Source organism: Rhinolophus hipposideros (assembly GCF_964194185.1).
Source record: "Rhinolophus hipposideros genome assembly, chromosome: 10".
Taxonomy (NCBI): domain Eukaryota; kingdom Metazoa; phylum Chordata; class Mammalia; order Chiroptera; family Rhinolophidae; genus Rhinolophus; species Rhinolophus hipposideros.
The window spans coordinates 44579443-44598614 of record NC_138056.1 but is presented as its reverse complement, the minus strand read 5'-3'; the positions used below and the strand labels follow the sequence as shown (position 1 = coordinate 44598614).

The 19172-nt window shown below is 36.1% G+C and overlaps 2 protein-coding genes across 2 annotated transcripts; both read left to right on the top strand.

Annotated features, from left to right (window-relative positions):
* Window positions 1-10214: 10214 nt before the first annotated feature.
* LOC308503797 (olfactory receptor 52N2) lies at window positions 10215-11180 on the top strand (the record flags this gene model as incomplete). The annotated part of the gene is made up of 1 exon (XM_081063460.1): window positions 10215-11180. The coding sequence occupies one exon, from the start codon at window positions 10215-10217 to the stop codon at window positions 11178-11180; it is 966 nt and encodes a 321-aa protein (XP_080919586.1).
* Window positions 11181-16416: 5236 nt separating this feature from the next.
* LOC308503841 (olfactory receptor 52E4-like) lies at window positions 16417-17355 on the top strand (the record flags this gene model as incomplete). Its single annotated transcript, XM_081063511.1, has 1 exon — window positions 16417-17355. One exon carries the CDS (start codon window positions 16417-16419, stop codon window positions 17353-17355), a length of 939 nt encoding a protein of 312 aa, XP_080919637.1.
* Between the last annotated feature and the right edge of the window lie 1817 nt (window positions 17356-19172).

Genomic DNA, 19172 nt, shown 5'->3' with positions numbered 1-19172 from the left:
GAAGCTAGCAAAAATCCTATGAAGTCAATATGATGAATTTTAAATCTCTGGGCATGTTAGGGAATCGTATTATTAGGCTGAATAGGTCTCTCCCAGCCAGGCCACACATATTATTTTGCTACAGACTAGTTCGATATCCAATTTCCTTCAGGAGGGCTTTTGAAAGCACATAATCTGGAGGGTAAGATAGACAGATGTCTTAACAAAATGTAAGTAACAGAATAAAACAACATGAGAGAGGATCAAAATTGACTTGTTTCATCTTATCCCCAATTGTGAAACTAACAAAATTAACTATCTTTCTAATTTTTAAGGTTATTATATATTAATAAAGAAGTGGGAGAGTAAAGGAAATAGTACTTTTATATCAATGATCTAAGCCAAATATGTAAGGAATATAGAATAAACTGAATTTTTGTTCTTATCTCTCTGTCCAACATAAAAGACTAGACATTTGTCTCTCCCCAATTCAGTTCATTATACTCATCGAATTGCATTCAATTATTTGATTAGTCTTTATTTACTATCTCACATTTTAAAATCTTACAAAAACCCAACCTCCTAATATATAATTATCTTCCATGTATTTCCCTATTTCTCTGCTCACCTTAAACTTAAAACTTCTAAACTAAGGGTTGGTTCCTACACTGACTTCTGTATAAAGAGGGCAGTGATTGTCCAAAGAAAGAGGCAGACCACTCCAGAGTGGTAAGTAGCATATTTAGTAACAGGAGAACTTACATATCAGGATTTTCTTGTGTGGCTGCACCTGCCCACCAGAAAAAGTTTACATAGAGGCTTTAACTGGGTTCAGTCACATATACCATTCAGATGGTTTCAACAAAATATTGCTCTCTCAAGGATGTGTCCTTAAAAATAGCTTCAGCTGTGGGAACGGTGGACTGAACGTACATTCTAAGGGCAGGGGAACAGTTGAGGAGCCCCCAACTGCTGGGGTCCAGCTCAAGGGTCAACCAGTGTTCACATTGTCTCTGTGATTTCCTCTAACAACAAGTTGTCAAAATTCTCTCCCTTTACTTTTTCTACTTGAAATCACTCTTCCCCTAGGTTGTTTTTCTGTGCTCTCACCCATCACCTAAAATTGCTTTTGTCAGTTTCACCAGTGCCTTCCATGTTAACAAATTAAATAGGCCCCTTTCTGGGCTCATCCAACACTACCTCTCAAGAATATTAAATGCAATTCTGTATTCCCTTTATCTTGAAACATTTTCTTTTTTTTTCACTTCAGAAATTTTTTTAAATGATTTTGTTCGCTCCTGTTTAACAGGAAGGCATAAAAATGGCCAACAGGTATATTAAAGGATAGTCAACACCATTAATCATCAGAGAAATGAGAAATCAAAACCACAATGATATATCAATTCACATCCTGTTAGGATGTCAATTATAAAATCAAACAAAAAAATAGTTGTTGGCAAGGATGTGGAGAATTGGAGCCCTGTGCACTGGCAGTGGAAATGTAAAATTGTGCAAGCGCTATGGAAACCTGTATGAAATTTCCTCAAAAAGTTAAAAATAGAACTACCATGTGATCCAGTAATCTCATTTCTGAGTATTTACCCAAAAGAATTGAAAGCAAGATCTCAGGGAGATATATGTATTCCCATGTTCATTACAGCCTTGTATACAATATCCAAGATGTGGAAGCAACCTAAATGTCCACGGATGGATGAATGGGTAAAGAAATGTGTTATATGCATACAGTGGAATATTATTCAGCTATAAAAGTAAGGAAATTCTTTCATATTCTATACCTTGGATTGAACTTGAGGATATTATGCTAAAGGTGAAATAAGCCAGTCACAGAAGGACAAATGCTCTAAGATTCCGTTTATATGAAGTACTTAACGTAGGCAAACTCATAGAAGCAGAAAGTAGAATGGTTGTTACCCTTATATATTATAATAATATGTTACAATATATTATAATAGTATGCATGTTATATAACAAAACTGTATATTGGTGATGAAAGAAATTTTTTAAAAATCCATAAATGGAGAGAGATACAGTGTTCATGGATGGGAAGATATCAACTGTCCTCAACTGACAAACCAATGTAATGTGATTCCTATAAAAATTCCTATAAAAATTTTAACAAGATTTTATGTTGCATAGACAAGATTATTCTAAAATTTATTTGAACATCAAAAGAACTACAGTAGCTAAAACAATTGAAAACACAATAAAATGAGGAAACAGTTTTTGCAATCTCAAGAATTATTTAGCTACAGTAATCAAGACTGTGGTATCAGCAGAGGATAGGCACACAGATCAGTGGAACAGAATAGAGAACCTAAAAATATACCCCCACAAATATGCCCAAGTGATTTTTGACAAACATGCAAAATAAATTTAATGAAGAAAATGTATCCTTTAAAATTTTTTTTATTAGTTTCAAGTGTACAAAACAATGTAATAGACATTTACACCCCTCACAAAGTGATAACCTCCCTCCCCCAATCTACTACCCCTCTGACATGGTATACAGCTGTTACAATTCCCTTGACTCTATTCCCTATGCTGTACTCCACATCCTGTGACTATATATATATGTATACATATATATATATATATATATATATGTATACATACATATATATATTAAATTATAGTTGACATTCATTATTATTCAGCTTCAGCTTCAGGTGTACACTGCCATTGTCAGACAGCTACACCATTCATGAAATGTTTTCCCTGACCGGACAAGTGTATGGACACTTGTTTTAAAACTTTTTTTTTTTTGTTTAACCAAAATTATTATGATTATAATTTCAGGATATTGCAGATAAATGCATTTGTAGTTACTGTAGAATAAACTTTGCACATTTTCAAGAATGCTTTGAATTCAGCTAAACCTGATAGAGAAACGTTGTTAACTGAAATGAGTAAATATTCATTGCATCTCAACCACAGAGTCAAGTGATCCCCTAGGGAAAAGATACTGAAGTTTAACCCTTATAGATAAATAATTCAAGGGGGATTTGAGCTTTGAAGAGGATAAGTTTTTTTTTTTCTTCTTAATAGTGCTTCTAGATCTTTAGTAAGGTTTTTGCATTCTCTACCTTCTCTTTATGCTTGATACAAAATCTAATGCTTGGAAACAATTTCAAAGTTTTGGTAGTTTTAAATTTCTTGTAAATCTGATAATCAAATTTCATTTACACTAATTTCTTAGAGAACAAAAAACTTTTATCCAGTTTCAAGCTCAACAGTAAAATTGAGCTATATGACAGTCTTTTTGCCACAGTATTGGACTGTGTAGATTATTTAAAAATTGTGTATGTTCCAAAAAGAATGGCAGCTTTATTCCCTCCTTCTACACACTTCCCCCCACCCAAAGAAAAAATGTTAGCTGAACATCTAGATTTTCATGCGTTGCAAAAAATGCAGAAGAGCTAAAATTCTAAGTAAGAAGATAAATAGAGAGAGTATATTAAATAGTTTGATGCTGAGCTTATATTAACACTCATATTCTGGGTCTGACAATACAATTTTGTGTAGCAATGAAGTTAGCGATATCTCCCTCCGATTCATAGAGATATTTTTTAAATTAAATACGTAAATCCATTTATTAAGTAGACTAAAAATGAGCAGTGGGGTGGGGGGAAAAAGCAAGAGTTGACACAAGTATCTAGGATGACTCTCAGTTTCCTTCTTGAGTTTTTTCAGAAATGGAATTTCTTCTCTAATTTGTGTTGTCTGAGAACCACTACCGTTTTGTAAAGCGTGTAATAGTAATTACATTTAATCATCCCCAAGCACATTTGTTTTAAGCCTATAAATGCTATGTTAGTAATACTAAACTATGTCTATTGGCTTATATGTAAAAAGAAATATATATATTTATATTTTTATAAAGTTAACACAAAGAAAAGAGAACGAGAAGCAGCAAATAAACAGTTTCTCTGGCCACAGTAACCACACTAGGGTCTTGGTGAAGCCACCTGGTCAAGCAGTATCTGAGGAAGAGTCAGAGGAGGCGGAAACAATGAAATTACCTCTGTTGGAGTGCCCATCTGCTTACTGGGCAGTGTGCTGGCTCAGACTGTTGCAGATAAGCACCAGCTGGTTGCTCAGGGAGGGAAGGCAAGTGGAGCTGAGGAAGTTCAGGGAGGTGGAGGGAGGGGGTGAGGTGTGGGGAAGGAGATGACTTGGCAGGAGCACCTTGGCAGGGGCAGCCTGGCTCACTTAACTAGCCCTCACTGCTTTGTGCACCTCTGGCTCTGCATGTGTGGCTTAGAGCCAGGCAAGCTGGTGTGGCTGAAAACGTAACCTTTTAAAAAATACGCTGCTGGGGTTTTAATCATAAATAGATGTTGTATCTTGTCAAATACTTTTTCTGCATCTATTGATATAATCATATGATTTTTATCCTTTATTTTGTTTATGTGGTATATCACGTTGATCGATTTGCATATGTTGAACTATCCTCATACCCTTGGAACGAACCCCACTATATTGAGATGTATAATCTTTTTAATGCATTGTTGCATTTGATTTGCTAGTATTCTGTCTAGAATATTTGCATCCATGTGTTCATCAGAGATATTGGTCTGTAGTTTTCTTTTCTTGTGTTATCCTTACCAGGTCTTTGTATCAGGCCAATGTCAGCCTCCTGAAATGAGTTAGGGAGTATGTTCTCTTCTTCAACTTTTGGAAGAGTTTGAGGAGAACAGGTATTAAATCATCTTTGACTGTTCAGTAGAATTCACTAGTGAAGCCATTTGCTTCTGGACAATTGCTTTTAGGGAGGTTTTGGACGATTGTTTCATTTTTTTTTTTTTTTTTTTTACTGTTGATCAGCCTATTTAGATCTTCCAGTTCTTCATGATTCAGTCTAGAAAGGTTACATTTTTAAGAACTTGTCCATTTCTTCCAGGTTATTGAATTTGGTGACATATCGTCCTTCATAATATTCTCGTATGATCCTTTGTATTTCTGTGGTATCCATTGTAACCTCTCCTCTTTCATTTCTGATTTTGTTTATTTGTGTCTTTTCTTTTCTTTCCATAGTGAGTCTAGCTAGGAGTTTATCACAGGCATTCAATTGAGGATGAAGAATTCAAATTGTCACTTTTTGCAGATGACATAGTTCTTTATATAGAAAACCCTAAAGACTCCACCAAAAAACTATTAGAAGCAATAAACATGTACAATAAAATAGCAGGATACAAAATCAATGTACAAAAGCTCATTGTATTCCTCTACACTAACAATGAAATTTCATAAAAATAAATGGAGAAAACAATTCCTTTTGTAATTGCAATGAAAAGAATAAAATACCTTGGGATAAACTGAAGAAAGGATGTGAAGGGTCTGTACACTGAAAACTATAAGGCACTATTAAAAGAAATTGGAGTAATCAAATGTGATCAGGAAACATGTATAAATAGATTTGTAGGCAGAGATACTAGTCATATTCATTAAAATTACATTCTTATTTGCTAACATGAAGAATATATTTTAATATCATGTTATACATCATCAAATGATTATGAAATATATTAATCACATCATGTAATTTCACAATATAATTTTCACATGTTTGGAAGCAAAACCTGTGTTTAAAAAATACTTACATTATAAAAGTTTCTCTAAGAGATATAAGTTATAAACTTATAATCAGTAAAGTTGCTGTCTTGGAATTATGTTTTGTATTTGGTACATTTTGTTCATCAGGTATTCTCAGTTAAACCACACCAAAATACTAGCAAATAAATTAAGCAATTACTTTTCCTAGACTGCCATTTTTTAAACATAAATATTTCATGAGGTATTATAATAATGGTTTATATATAATATGTCATTGAACTTTTACTTCCAAAATATGGAGTAGCTATAATTATCCTCATTTAATAAATGAAGGATAGTAGCTACAAAATAGCAAGACTGGATGAATCTCAGAACATTAAGATTAAAATTTAAATGCTATATGTTGATAGGCTTATGCTATTTGGAAGGGATGTGGGAGACAAAAACAACAGCAATAACAACAAAGTAAAACCAGAACATAAACTTAAACTCTGGAGAAATAAAATTCAGAAAATAAAATTTATTTGAGTAATAATCTCCAATTAATTTTGTCATCTTCCCTATTACAAACTCAAAAATGGGTTTCATGGGTGAAAAAAACACAATTGCAAAAACTAAGACTCACAACTGAATTAGAAACAGCAAGCCAGAATCACTGAGAAATTTAAAAATAATTATAAGGTAGATGCTGATGGAAGAAAATTCTACTCAGTATCCATGGAGAGAGACAGGGAATGAAGAGGAAAGGGAAAAAAAGGAGAGGAGAGGTGAAGACTGGAATAAATGTTGGAAGACACTTCATTTCAAATTTCATCTCCCATCCTAGAGAGCAATGCAGACGTCAGTGGCTTGAGAAAAGAAGCTCAAGCCTCCCACATCCACCTCACACAGTTTGATTAGATCTAGGACCAAGATATCAGATATAAAGAACTCACGTCCAGATTTCAATTTAGTTAAATCTTATTTTCTTTCAACTATAGATATTAATATTCCCAAAGGAAAGGGCATGGAAGGAAATTACAAGGTAATATCAAGAGTTGTGAAAAGTATCTTGCTGCAGAATCTCCAGAACCACTTGGCCCACCATTTCAGATTGGTCATTTCCCTACAGAGGTAAGGAAAATGGAACAACAAAACAAAACAGTACAAATGGGAGGACATGAAGTACAGTGAACATTCCACGTGACCCTCTCACAACAGGGTCTCTACTAACAGTTGTGTTTTATGTTTTACTGAATGGCAATATTAAGTCAAAATGTATAACTAGAATCTTACCTCATTTTTTCCTTGAGTTCTGTCTCTCAGTATCAATGAATGACAAAATTACTTTTCCTTGAAATGGAAAATACTATAGACATCCCTTGTCCTTCAAAAAAACTTAAAACTATTTCCAAAACAGTTTTAATTTTTATTTTTTAAATTCAATATTATTTCATATTAATTTCAGGTGTAGTGGTTAGACATATAATTTATGCAGCAATCCCCCCTGATTAGTCTAGTACCCACCTGGCACTATACATAATTGTTGCAACATTAGTGATTATATTTTCTACGCTGTACTTTACAGCCTTGTGACTATTTTGTAACTATTAATTTGTATTTCTTAATCCAAAACAGTTTTATAGAAAATCTAAAACATTGCACAAGAATTGCTTAATTATTTTGTGGGATGGTAATCAAAGATGAGAATTTTGAAATTAACATTTTTAAATTAGAGATAAGAAATTAAAGGCATTTCAGTCAATAAAAAAGAGGTTTGATATTGGTCTGGAATTCTCCCTTGATTTTTTTGCAGCAATTAATGTCTGTAGAAACTAGACAGTTGTGCATACCTATCTAAGTTTTGGGTAATTTTTTGTTACATGGGCATAGATTTCTTTATCCAACTAATGCGACTTTCATGCTTCCAAACATGCCCTAAAACCCCAGATAACAGTAGGGAATAAAGATTTTGCAGGCAAATGTACATAGGGTTGAGTATGCAAAGTGGTGTTAAGGAGTGCTGTGGAGGAAGAGGTGTGTATGTGGAGTGGGTCATTTTTGCTAAGTATAGCTCCTAAAGATAAAGTACTGCAACCTGGGGTAGTGATAAGAACTCTGTTGCAGTTAAATATAGAAGTTTGGGGGTCATAAAAGAGGGAAATCAAGAAGAAACAAGAGGAGAAAGAAGGCTAGGAGAAAAAGGAAGAAGAGGAGGGGGAAAGACAATTCAGAGAGGTTATCACAATCTAAATATTGTACAGAGGACATGATATGATAAGAAAACAAATAGAGATAATTTTAAGGAAAGGAAGAGAGAAATTTTGGAAAGGGGATACAATTATTTTCTACTTCTTATTATTTCAAGTATAGGGACTTCATTTAGACTAACATTCTTAAATTTTCATCCTAACTCTCATTCCTCTGAACAGGAAAAGCATCAGTTATTGGTGCTTATTATGGATGTTTTACATGTTGAACCCTGAACCCTCACACTAGTCAATCTCCCTCTCTGAACAGACCATGCATTCTGATCTGTCCACTTTGGCACAGAAAGTAGCCAACCCATCCCAAAGAGGCTTGAATTTGTCTGTGCTTGAGACTGGGTGAGCAAGTCCACCTAAATCAGAGGCAAAATATAAACAAGCTCTTTTGATTGAAAATCTAAAACCTTATTCTCCCAGATGTATATCATAAAATTATTGAATTCCTCTAAGACATCTAATTGTGGAGATTCAATCGAACTGGGACGTCTTGCTGGAGATTCTCCAGGGAAACTGAAAATCCTATGTAAGAAGATCCCATCCGGATTTTGAAGAACTCCTAAAGATTCTCAGCCATGAGTAGAAATTTGATTGTGCCTATCACAGAGGTGAGTTTGGACAATTCTCAAAAGTATCTATTTTAACAAAAATAAAGACATTACTGGATAAGAATACAATGGCCTGGGATATAGGGACAGTTAACAAAAGGCAGTATTAGCAAGAAGCAATGTATTTCTCTTTTCCTTTCACTTCTCAAGAGATTGTGGCTCTTTGTCTTTCTGGGTGATTTCTACTAGACTTTGTCTCATTTTGCACTCATCTCACTCGTTTCATCATGGTGTACACACACACACACACACACACAATGGAACCTGGAGATTTTAATCTTTAAGTTTTTCTGGTCTATTACTATGAAATGATGATTTGTCCATGTGGTAACGTTTCTGAAGAGGTTTGGAAGAACTCTCTCATAGGAACAGATCATTTACATGAGATGCAGTTAGCTTAGGAACCAGAAACCCTGAGCCTCTGAAACTTGTATTCCTTTGTATCTTCTTCTTTCCTTGGTGGCTTCTATGTATTCTGTCCAGTAGAAGTGGACACAACAGTGATTTCCAGATTTTTCAGGTGACAGGATCTATGCCTTTTGGTTTCACAGCCATATAATACATATCATCACACTGCAATTTACCTATTTAGTTCTGCTGGATGGTGCGGGTGTTTGAAATTGACTTTGCTGTGTGGGGACTCTCAGGTCTTCTCCAGAACTCAAGGACCACTTTATTTTTTCAATTAAAAGAGATATTTTAACCATTTGGGAACCTCTACTTTCCTCAAACATCCTTGAATCTGTAAATTCCTTCAAATTTCTTTCAGTTCTTTCTACTGCCTCTGCAAGAAATAGTAATCCAAAGACATGGTATTATCTTTTGTACTGATTACCTGTCCAATTATAACTAAAGAAGTGTTACTTAAATTAAAGCAGAATAGACAATCGGTAACCCTTAGAACTTCAAGAGCTTCCCGAGTGTAAATCTATTGAAAATGGATAGAGAACTAAAACAAAAACAACAACAAAAATGTGGCAAGACAGAGAAGCCAAAGTAAAGGATGCTGTCTGATTGGATTCAAACCTTTAATAAGATCTTTACTAAAATTTATAAAACTTGCTAATAATTTAGAAGCAGAAATACTTTTTTTTTTCTAAAGAAATTTCTTTGAAATTTGACAGTGTGGAAAAGCATGATATTGAGATCAAACAGAGTTTGAGTACCAAACATACCAAATCCTTACTAATTCAAACATTAATTCATTCACATGTATTCTGCTGGGTATCTAAAATGTATTATCTTAGCAAGATATATTCCACCATTAGTGGAAATTTTTACATAAATTGTTAACTTTCTTTATAATCTCCAAGGCAGGACAAAAATCCTGATAAGAACTAGTCAGATGAGGGTGATCCTCTAAATATAACCATGACTTTAGTGACAAGACTCAAGTACAATTAGCATAGAAAGAATCTGAGAGAATACTAGAAATGGCTTATTGGAAGGAAGAAGACAAGAATAGCACAGTGCAGAGCTTTTAATCAGAATGTGGAGTGAAAAAATTGTGCTAAGGCAGGTGCAGAAAGTGAGGATAGTTACTTAGATAAAAGTATGCAATGGGATTAGGGTAAGGCTGTACTGTTTAATTATTTTTAAATACCATAGTTCAAAGCCTTTCTTGCTAGAACTGGAGAAAAAACCCCAAATATATCTTACTTATCATTACAGGGTAAATGTTTATGCATTTGCGGGTATTATTGTCCAAACCACTCCCTCTTATCTGATCTCTAACCCTAACTCACTCTCTCGCTATGCAGAAAGAAATTGTTGATAAAGAAAAGAAAATGCCCACCTCCTTTCAGCCATTATGTCTGGAGCTAACAGCTCCAGCCTGACCCCAGGATTCTTTATCTTGAATGGTGTTCCTGGGCTGGAAGCTGCACATGTCTGGATCTCTCTGCCATTCTGCTTCATGTACATCGTTGCTGTTGTGGGGAACTGTGGGCTCATCTACCTCATCAGCCATGAGGAGGCCCTGCATCGACCCATGTACTACTTCCTGGCCCTGCTCTCCTTCACAGATGTCACCCTGTGCACAACCACTGTACCCAATATGCTGTGTATATTCTGGTTGAACCTCAAGGAGATTGACTTTAATGCCTGCCTGGCCCAGATGTTTTTTGTCCACATGTTGACTGGGATGGAGTCAGGGGTGCTCATGCTTATGGCCCTGGACCGTTATGTGGCCATCTGCTACCCTTTACGTTATTCCACCATTCTCTCCAACCCTGTCATTGCCAAGGTTGGTCTTGTCACCTTCCTGAGGGGTGTGATACTCGTCATCCCATTCACTTTCCTCACCAAGCGCCTGCCCTATTGTCGGGGCAACTTCATTCCCCATACCTACTGTGACCACATGTCTGTGGCCAAGGTGTCCTGCGGCAATTTCAAGATCAATGCAATTTATGGTCTGATGGTTGCTCTCCTTATTGGTGTGTTTGATATCTGCTGTATTTCCATGTCTTACACTATGATATTGAGAGCTGTCATGAGCTTGTCATCCTCAGATGCTCGTTACAAAGCTTTTAGCACTTGTACATCTCATATCTGCGCGATTGTGATCACCTATGTCCCAGCTTTTTTCACTTTTTTCACCCATCGTTTTGGAGGACACAGTATCCCTCGCCACATACATATCATTGTGGCTAACCTTTACCTGGTACTACCCCCCACAATGAACCCAATTGTTTATGGAGCAAAGACCAAACAGATTAGGGAAGGTGTGATCAGATTTTTACTTGGAGACAAGATTGTCTTTACTCAAGACAAATAAATCATAAAATAGACAGATATACTGCTGGGGAGTTGGGGGTAAAAAAAAAGTGGAGGAGAAATTTGTAAAACATGTAAGTAAAATGGTATTAAAAACATGAGTCCTCTAATGTATAGATTTTTCTGAAGCATTATCAAGCATATATTATGAAATGGGTTTTTCTGTGTGTAAAAATATGCCAAAGAAGAGAATGTAGAATAAGGAAGTAGCATATCTATTCCTCATAGATTTTGTTTTACATAACAGTTTATGGACTCATATGTTTAGTAAAAATGGACAAATAACAAAATGAGGGTTGCAGGCCTGGTTTCAATGTATGTATGCATTGTGTATAAGAAGAGAGGGCTTATAGTACTTGCTTCCTTCCTTTCACTTCCTTCCTTGTACTTGCTATGTGCATAAGCATACCCTCTCCATAAAAAACAAATTCTACTCAATTCAAGCACTCAAGCACACTGTTGCCATGGGCCCAGTGTTGCAAAAATTTTCCAGTATCTTCTAAGACAAGCTAGACTTAGATAGTCTGTGAAATCTCCCAATTTTAATTATTGGCTAAATGTTTTTTTGTTTAATTTTTGTTTTTTATTTTTTTTAAAAAAATGTTTCATTCAAGACATGTCTAAGAGTTATATTTTTCCCATTTCATCGGTTTGGGACCTCTATGTAAAATGCCCATAAAATATATCATTGTGATGTTACTGTTACTGGGAAATGACGCTGAAGCTAAGTTCTTGTCCTCTTAAAGGAAAGACTTCAATCAAGAGACAGAATTTTTTTGTTGGGTATCTGATGGACTTGTGTCTTATTTGGGAGACCACCTCAGGGATACTGTGGATGCCTGACCATGACACTGTACACCAGAAGCTAAACATTAATGAATGCCAACTATAATTTTATATATATAATGTGATGGCTCGGTGAGAGGTCGGAGGGATAATGGATGGGGGGAGGGGGATTCACAGTGTGAGGGATATAAATGATGAACGTCTAAGTATTACCTTGTCTTGTACACCTGAAACTAATAAATTAAAATAAAATTTTAAAAAAAGAGAGATAGAATTTTTGTGCAGCATGAACAGCAGAAGTTTATTAGTAAAAGAAAGTATACTCCAAGACATAGAACGGGCTGACCCAAGAGAGGGAAGCAGCCTTGCTTTACATTGCATGAAGGCTTTTATTTCTGTGGGCAGAATTGCCTCCCCCTCTCCTTTCTGTTATCTCTCTTTCTCCCCTGAGGTGCCTACTCCTCCCTTCTCTGGCATTTAGCAATGCATTTCTTTGATTTAGGGGCATGTGTAAACCATCTCCTAGGTTTTGGAAACATGTGTAAACACATCCCCTTGATTTAGGGGCATGTGTAAACACATCCCTTAGGAGTATGTGTAGGGGACTTGACCTAAGTAGGAGCTGCAGCAAAGGGCTTTCTAAATGTGGCTAAATTTCTCCTTCTCTTGCTCATGTGTTTATTTCTCCATAAGCGTCTTCCAATAAATGTTCTTCCTAAAGTTCTGATCAATGTGCTGTCTGGCACAATTAGTTTAGCAAGCTAAGTATTCAGTCAGTCAATTGTGTGCTTTCTGGAAGTGAACCAAACAAATAGAGATCAAAGAGCCACTTTAGAGGTAAAAATGGTCTGCTTGAAGTGGCAATCACAGTCAAATTTAAGGACTGGAATGCGGAGAGATCAACAAATATTTATGGTGACTTGTTTTCCATACTTGCAATTTCCCAGTGGTGATTCTATCATAAGCAGAGACTGTATTCCGAGTTTTTGTTTCTTTAATATCCTTGGAGGGAACTGACCAAGATGTCATAGATCAACAGAGGGACAGGTTAAACTAGCATCTAGATTTTAAAGAAGGAGATAAACTTTATTGAGCAGCAGAAAATCCAATTTAAAAATCCAAATGTCTGAAAAAGACTCCTGCGGAAATTCTCTTATATCTCTGTGCCACAGCAAAGTGAAACAAAAAGTGAACAAACACCCTGATGCTCATTGTGAGACCGAGAGGGTCACTTTTAGCACACTATTGCTCATTAAATGGGAATAAGGAGAGAGTGCCTTACAGTCTATGGTACATGTGACCACTTGTCTGTGATCTCCCTCTCCCCATTCCCCCCCCCCATCATGCAATTGATAATTGCAAGGGTGACTAAGTGAACTAATAGCTGAGCTTCCCTGATTAAAGGGACAAATATAATGAGATTTATTATATTCCTACTCCTGTTAATGGCAAAAACACTAAGATGTAGGGAATCTCCCCATGATTGTCAAAGTGTGTGGTGCTCATGCACTAATCACTTAGTACATACAGAGGATATTAAGGGAGACTGTGAACCATCTGGAAGATGAGGAAAATGAAGATTACAAAATTGTATTTTATCCCTATGAGGTTAGAATTGTTAAGCAGTTACTCCATGTCCATGACCCCGGATGAATCACATGCCAAATGTCCCCCTGGGACCCTGGAGTTATCTGAGGACTTGAAACGACAAATCAGAGATACTGACTTCCAACTGTAGACTTCACGGAATACCAATTCAAGCACAGGAAAGATAATTTGTTACCATTAGGATACCCAAACATTCTGTAGCTGTCATTTCATGCCTTGTATCTTCCACAGATCTGGGAGCAACAGAACACTGGGAAGGCTGACACAAAGACAAATTGTGTGTGCCCAGTGCCTGCTTCCCCTGAAGAATTCAGTAAACCACTTGCCTAATGATACAAACACCCTGCAAAAAGTCTTTCCTTATAAACATCACCTTGGCAGTGTTCATGAGTATATTCTTCACCATTCACCAGTGTCATCTTCAAAAATGTCAGTGAGCAGGCTCTCAGCCTTCTAGATTTAAATGGCCTGGATGTCTAATGGAAGTGGGTGTAAGAAATATAGACCACTCCTTGGGATAAGTGGATAGAGTGAAAAATAAAGCTTAATCTTTCAGATTCCATGCAAGCTGGCTACTCAGAGAGGCAGTTGTTCTCCTACAGAATACCATGAAAACTGGCTACAGATGAGTCATAAATACAATACTGGAAGAACATTCAGAAAGTGGATTGTGTTAACAGTTTGCCATGCCACATGTGGCAGTAAATTATTTAGTTCTCTGTTATTCCTTTACCTTGTCTTATTCTCCCATTTCTCACTGACTTCTCTGATTTTCATATTGCCTTTATTAACCTGTATCCACTTATATATGGGAGGATTTCTAGCCTTTTTACACCAATTACTCTGTTGTCCTGCTTGGGTAAACCTGCTCATCCGTGGTGGAGCCTAGACCCTCAGAACCTAATATATGTTGGTCCAAACAAAAAGGACATGGAGCTTACACAGCATGAGAAGGAATGTCTGAGCTCTGAATTCTGTCATAGCAGAATAGGGCTTCTACTTCCAGTCACAATGATGCTGGATCCCAGGGGAAGGGACATTAGATCTCCGGGTATGAGCTCAGAATGTAATATGTAATGAGCTGAAAACCTGTCACTGCTCCAATTTCCATGAAAGTTTACTAATTAACACAATTCTAGAAGATGTGGCATATGCACTATCTGGCCATTTCTCCTTGTTTAACCCAGAGTAGGAGTATCGCAGAAGGTCTTAGAACCTTTCTGCTCACTGCTATTCAGGACCACTTTTACATGCTATAGCATTAACATTATTTTTATATTCGTTATTTCTCCACACTATCATGTCATATAGTTCCAATTATATTGTCTTGCTTCTGTTACTGTAAATCAAGGCCAAATCATGTAGGAGTTTAATGTTGCTGGTCCAAAGGTGATACTCAGGGGTAGTAGAGTCTGTGGGGATGGGCAGAGTGGAGAATAAAAAAGGAAGGTGGTAGTCATAGATCCCATAGTTCAAAAATATACTCACTGGAAGATTAGTTATTTTCTTTCAAGAGGAGGAAGCTTCCAAACCCAAAGGATTAATGACCCTAGGGGAGATGGGCTAGTGGTTGGAAGCCTATTGCAACACAAGTATAAACTGTCCTTTGTAGGCATGACAAAACAGAGAAGGAGAGATATTGTTTTAGTCTGAACTTAGGAGGTTCATGGTCATGGCTAAGATGGTGATGCTGCTCAAGGCTGGGTTTTGGGAGTGAGGCACCAGAAATGATAGACAAGAGATCTGAGAAATAATGAAAAAGAGGAAACCCCTGAAATTGGAGCTGTGAGGAACGGAAGAACATAAGGCAGGTGGTGTTTGAATATTTTTGGTAGGGGTAAAGTCTCTATTTTGTTTCTTCTTAATTTCAGGGTTTCTTTTTGCAGTATAGTTCAAACAGGGTGTTTAAAAATAAGGTACATTCTTTTTGTTTTTTCTATCCAGAACTTTTAGAGTAAATTTCTATAGAAATTTTGATAGAAAACTTGAGAAAGCCCTTGAAAGTAAGTTCTTCCTTGGTATGTCCATCTTACTGGGTCTCACGTCACGGAAGGGCTCAGGGAACCTCTCAAGTAGAGGTACACCTAGCTCCAATTTACTACACTAGCCATGCATCATGGAAGAAGAAGGAAATAAAATAAGAAGAGTTGAATTTTCTTTTTTATTCCTCACAAACCTGTTTCCTGTTCCCCCAGAGAGAAAGTTACTGACTTTCCTAAAGCCCTTATTTCACAGCTTTATTAAAAAAGAACAATTGTCACCACTTTTGTTCATGCTCCATAGGGCTAAATGAATATTCCTTTTAGAATTCAAAATGAGGTGTCATCTTATGTCTTAAACATACTTAATGCTCATTATTAACTTTAAAATAAATCATCCCCATATTTCATTCAGGTATCTGTCACTTTGTTAGAAAGGACTTCCCTTGTAATAAATTTAAAATCACACCAGCTTGATCCAGTTGTCACGTTTTGTTTTCCTTTAAAGCACTTATGTCTTCTATCTATCATCTATCTATCTATCATCTATCATCTATCTATCTATCATCTATCTACCTATCTATCCAACTATAAATATTTATATACGGTATACATATTTTTGTGAAATCAGAGATTTTGTGAAGATAGAGATTTTGTCTGATTTCTTTGCTATACTTAGCAGAATTGTTAATATTTTTGAATGTCTAAATGAATCCATACTTTAAAGGATGGTATATAATCTTTGTAATGTCCTGCTGCTTATCACTCCAAATTTATTGTATTCTTTTATTTGTTGTGGTTTGATTTTTAAATTGTTTGATAATTTGTTTGTTTTCTCTATGGTTCCAAAAGAACAGAGAGGAGATGCCCCCCTTAAACGACACCAAATTCCACCCCTCCTCTTTCTTCCTTCTGGGAGTTCCAGGCCTTGAAGAGATGCACATCTGGATCGGGTTTCCTTTTTGCTCTGTATATGTGATCGCCCTTGTGGGAAACATCACTATCCTGTCCGTGATCAAAAATGAACGCAGCCTTCATCAGCCCATGTTTTACTTCCTGGCTATGTTAGCCTCCATTGATCTGGGCCTGTCCACATCTACTGTCCCCAAGATGTTGGGTATATTCTGGTTCAATTTAAAGGAGATTACCTTTGGAAGTTGTGTCACCCAGATGTTCTTCATTCATATGTTCACTGCTATGGAGACTGTTGTGTTGGTTGCCATGGCCTTTGATCGCTATGTTGCCATATGCAACCCTCTGCGGTACAGCCTGATTCTCACTAACCGAAATATTGGCCTCATCTTTGTGGTGGTGTTTGGCGTGAATTTCATTTTTGTTATCCCTCTGGTGTTTCTCATCTTGAGGCTCCCCTTCTGCGGACATCATATAATCCCCCACACATATTGTGAGCACATGGGAATTGCTCGACTGGCCTGCGCCAATATCAAGGTAAACATGATATTTGGATTAATTCTCATATCAATGGTGTTTATTGATGTAGTTCTGATTGTCATCTCCTATGTGAGAATACTCCAAGCTGTCTTCCACCTTCCCTCTAAGGATGCCCGACTCAAAGCACTTAATACTTGTGGCTCCCATATCTGTGTGATTCTAGTCTTCTTCATTCCAGCTTTTTTCTCCTTCATGACTCACAGGTTTGGCAGGAATGTTCCCACATACATTCACATTCTCCTGGCCAATTTATATGTTGTTGTTCCACCGGCCCTTAATCCTGTCATCTACGGAGTGAGGACCAAGCAGATTCGAGAGCGGGTTGCAGGCATCTTTTTGAAAAAAGTCTGACATAAACTGTCTTAGAGATATTTATTTTAAAATTCAGAAAAGAGAATGTGTTTTTCAATTACAGAATCTTGCAATAGAAAAACGTCTCTAATCTTAGTATTATTTCATTCGTAATTTCCTTAGATATATACCATTTGGAACATATAACGTGATTAATGTCAAAACAATCACTGTGAAAATTTATGGAACACTTAAAAGTTTTGGACAACTTAGTTGCAAGATTTTATTAGGATTACTTTCTGTATAACCACTGCAGAGCAGGTCTTGTAGATAGGATTGTGTGGAATAAAATGCTTCTTTTTATTTGCAGATAGTCAACTCTGCCAGCCACATTACCAATTCATATATATCCCTACATCAAGGACTACAGGTTTTTAATACTTGTGACAGATTTTTATATTCCTTTCTTAATTGCTTAGTTCTTTTTTGCCTTAATTTTATTGATACTTTGTTATATATCAGAATCTTATGTCATATAAGTATAAATATAAAAATGTACATGACAATTTAAGGGTCTAATAAGAAGAAAAATTTGGAGAAATTCTGTGTGGAATTTTCCCAGGGTCATCATGTAAATGCAGATCACTCTATAAGTAACACATTGTTCAAAGTGAACCAGGCTGCTTACAGGTGCGTGTATATGCAATAAATTAGGTTGCTCAGGAATGAACACCCTTAAATGGGTGAATTCCTATACATGCAATTACATTCTCAAAGGTCATCTAATGCTATAGTAGATGGTATTTTTTCTCAGATTCACAAACTTTAGTTATTCATTCATTCATTCTTTATTAAGTTCCTGGTAGTGTTGAGCCTTTTTCAACTTGCATTTTGTGGCTTATCAGATGAGTCTCAGTATCTTACGCATGTTTTATAGTTTGTGACCAACGATATGTATTTGGTTAATACTTACCTCATGGTATCTTGTTACTCACATAGTAGATGCTTAATAATTGATTATTTACTTAAAAATATTGTCTTCTAAGAAGACATACAGATAACTAATAGATGTATGAAAAGATGCTCAACATCATGAATCATCAGTAAAATGCAAGTCAAAAACACAATGAGATATCACCTCACACCTGTTATGATGGCTGTTATAAAAAAGACAAGAAACAGCAAGTGTGGGTGAGGATGTGGAGAAAAGGAAACCCTAATATACTGTTGGTAGGAATGTGAATTGGTGCAGCCACTGTGGAAAACAGTATTAAGGTTCCTCAAAAAGTTAAAAATGGAACTACCATATGACTCAGCATTTCTACTTCTGAGTATTTATTCTAAGGAAACAAAAACACTAACTCAAAAAGATATCTGCACCCCCATGTTCATTGCAGCATTATTTACAATAGCCAAGACGTGAAAGTAACCTAACTGTCCATTGGTGGATGAATGGCTAAAGAAAATGTGGTACACATACAATAAAATATTATTCAGCCATAAATAAGAAGGAAATCCATTTGCAACAACACCAATGGAACTTAAGGGCATTATGCTAAGTAAAATAAATTAGACAGAGAAATACAAATACTATATGATCCAACTTATATGTGGAATCTTAAAACAAAAACTGAACTGATAGATACAGACAACAAATTGGTGGTTGTTAGAGGTAGGAGATGGAGGGGTGGGCAAAAAAGGTAAATATGGTCGAAAGGCACAAACTTCCAGTTATAAAATAAACAAGTCATGGGGATATAACATACAGCATACATGGTAACTACAGTTAATAATATTGTAGGGTGCATTTGAAAATTGCTGAAAGAGTAAATCTTAAAGTTCTCATCACAAGAAAAAAATGTAATTATGTGGGTGAT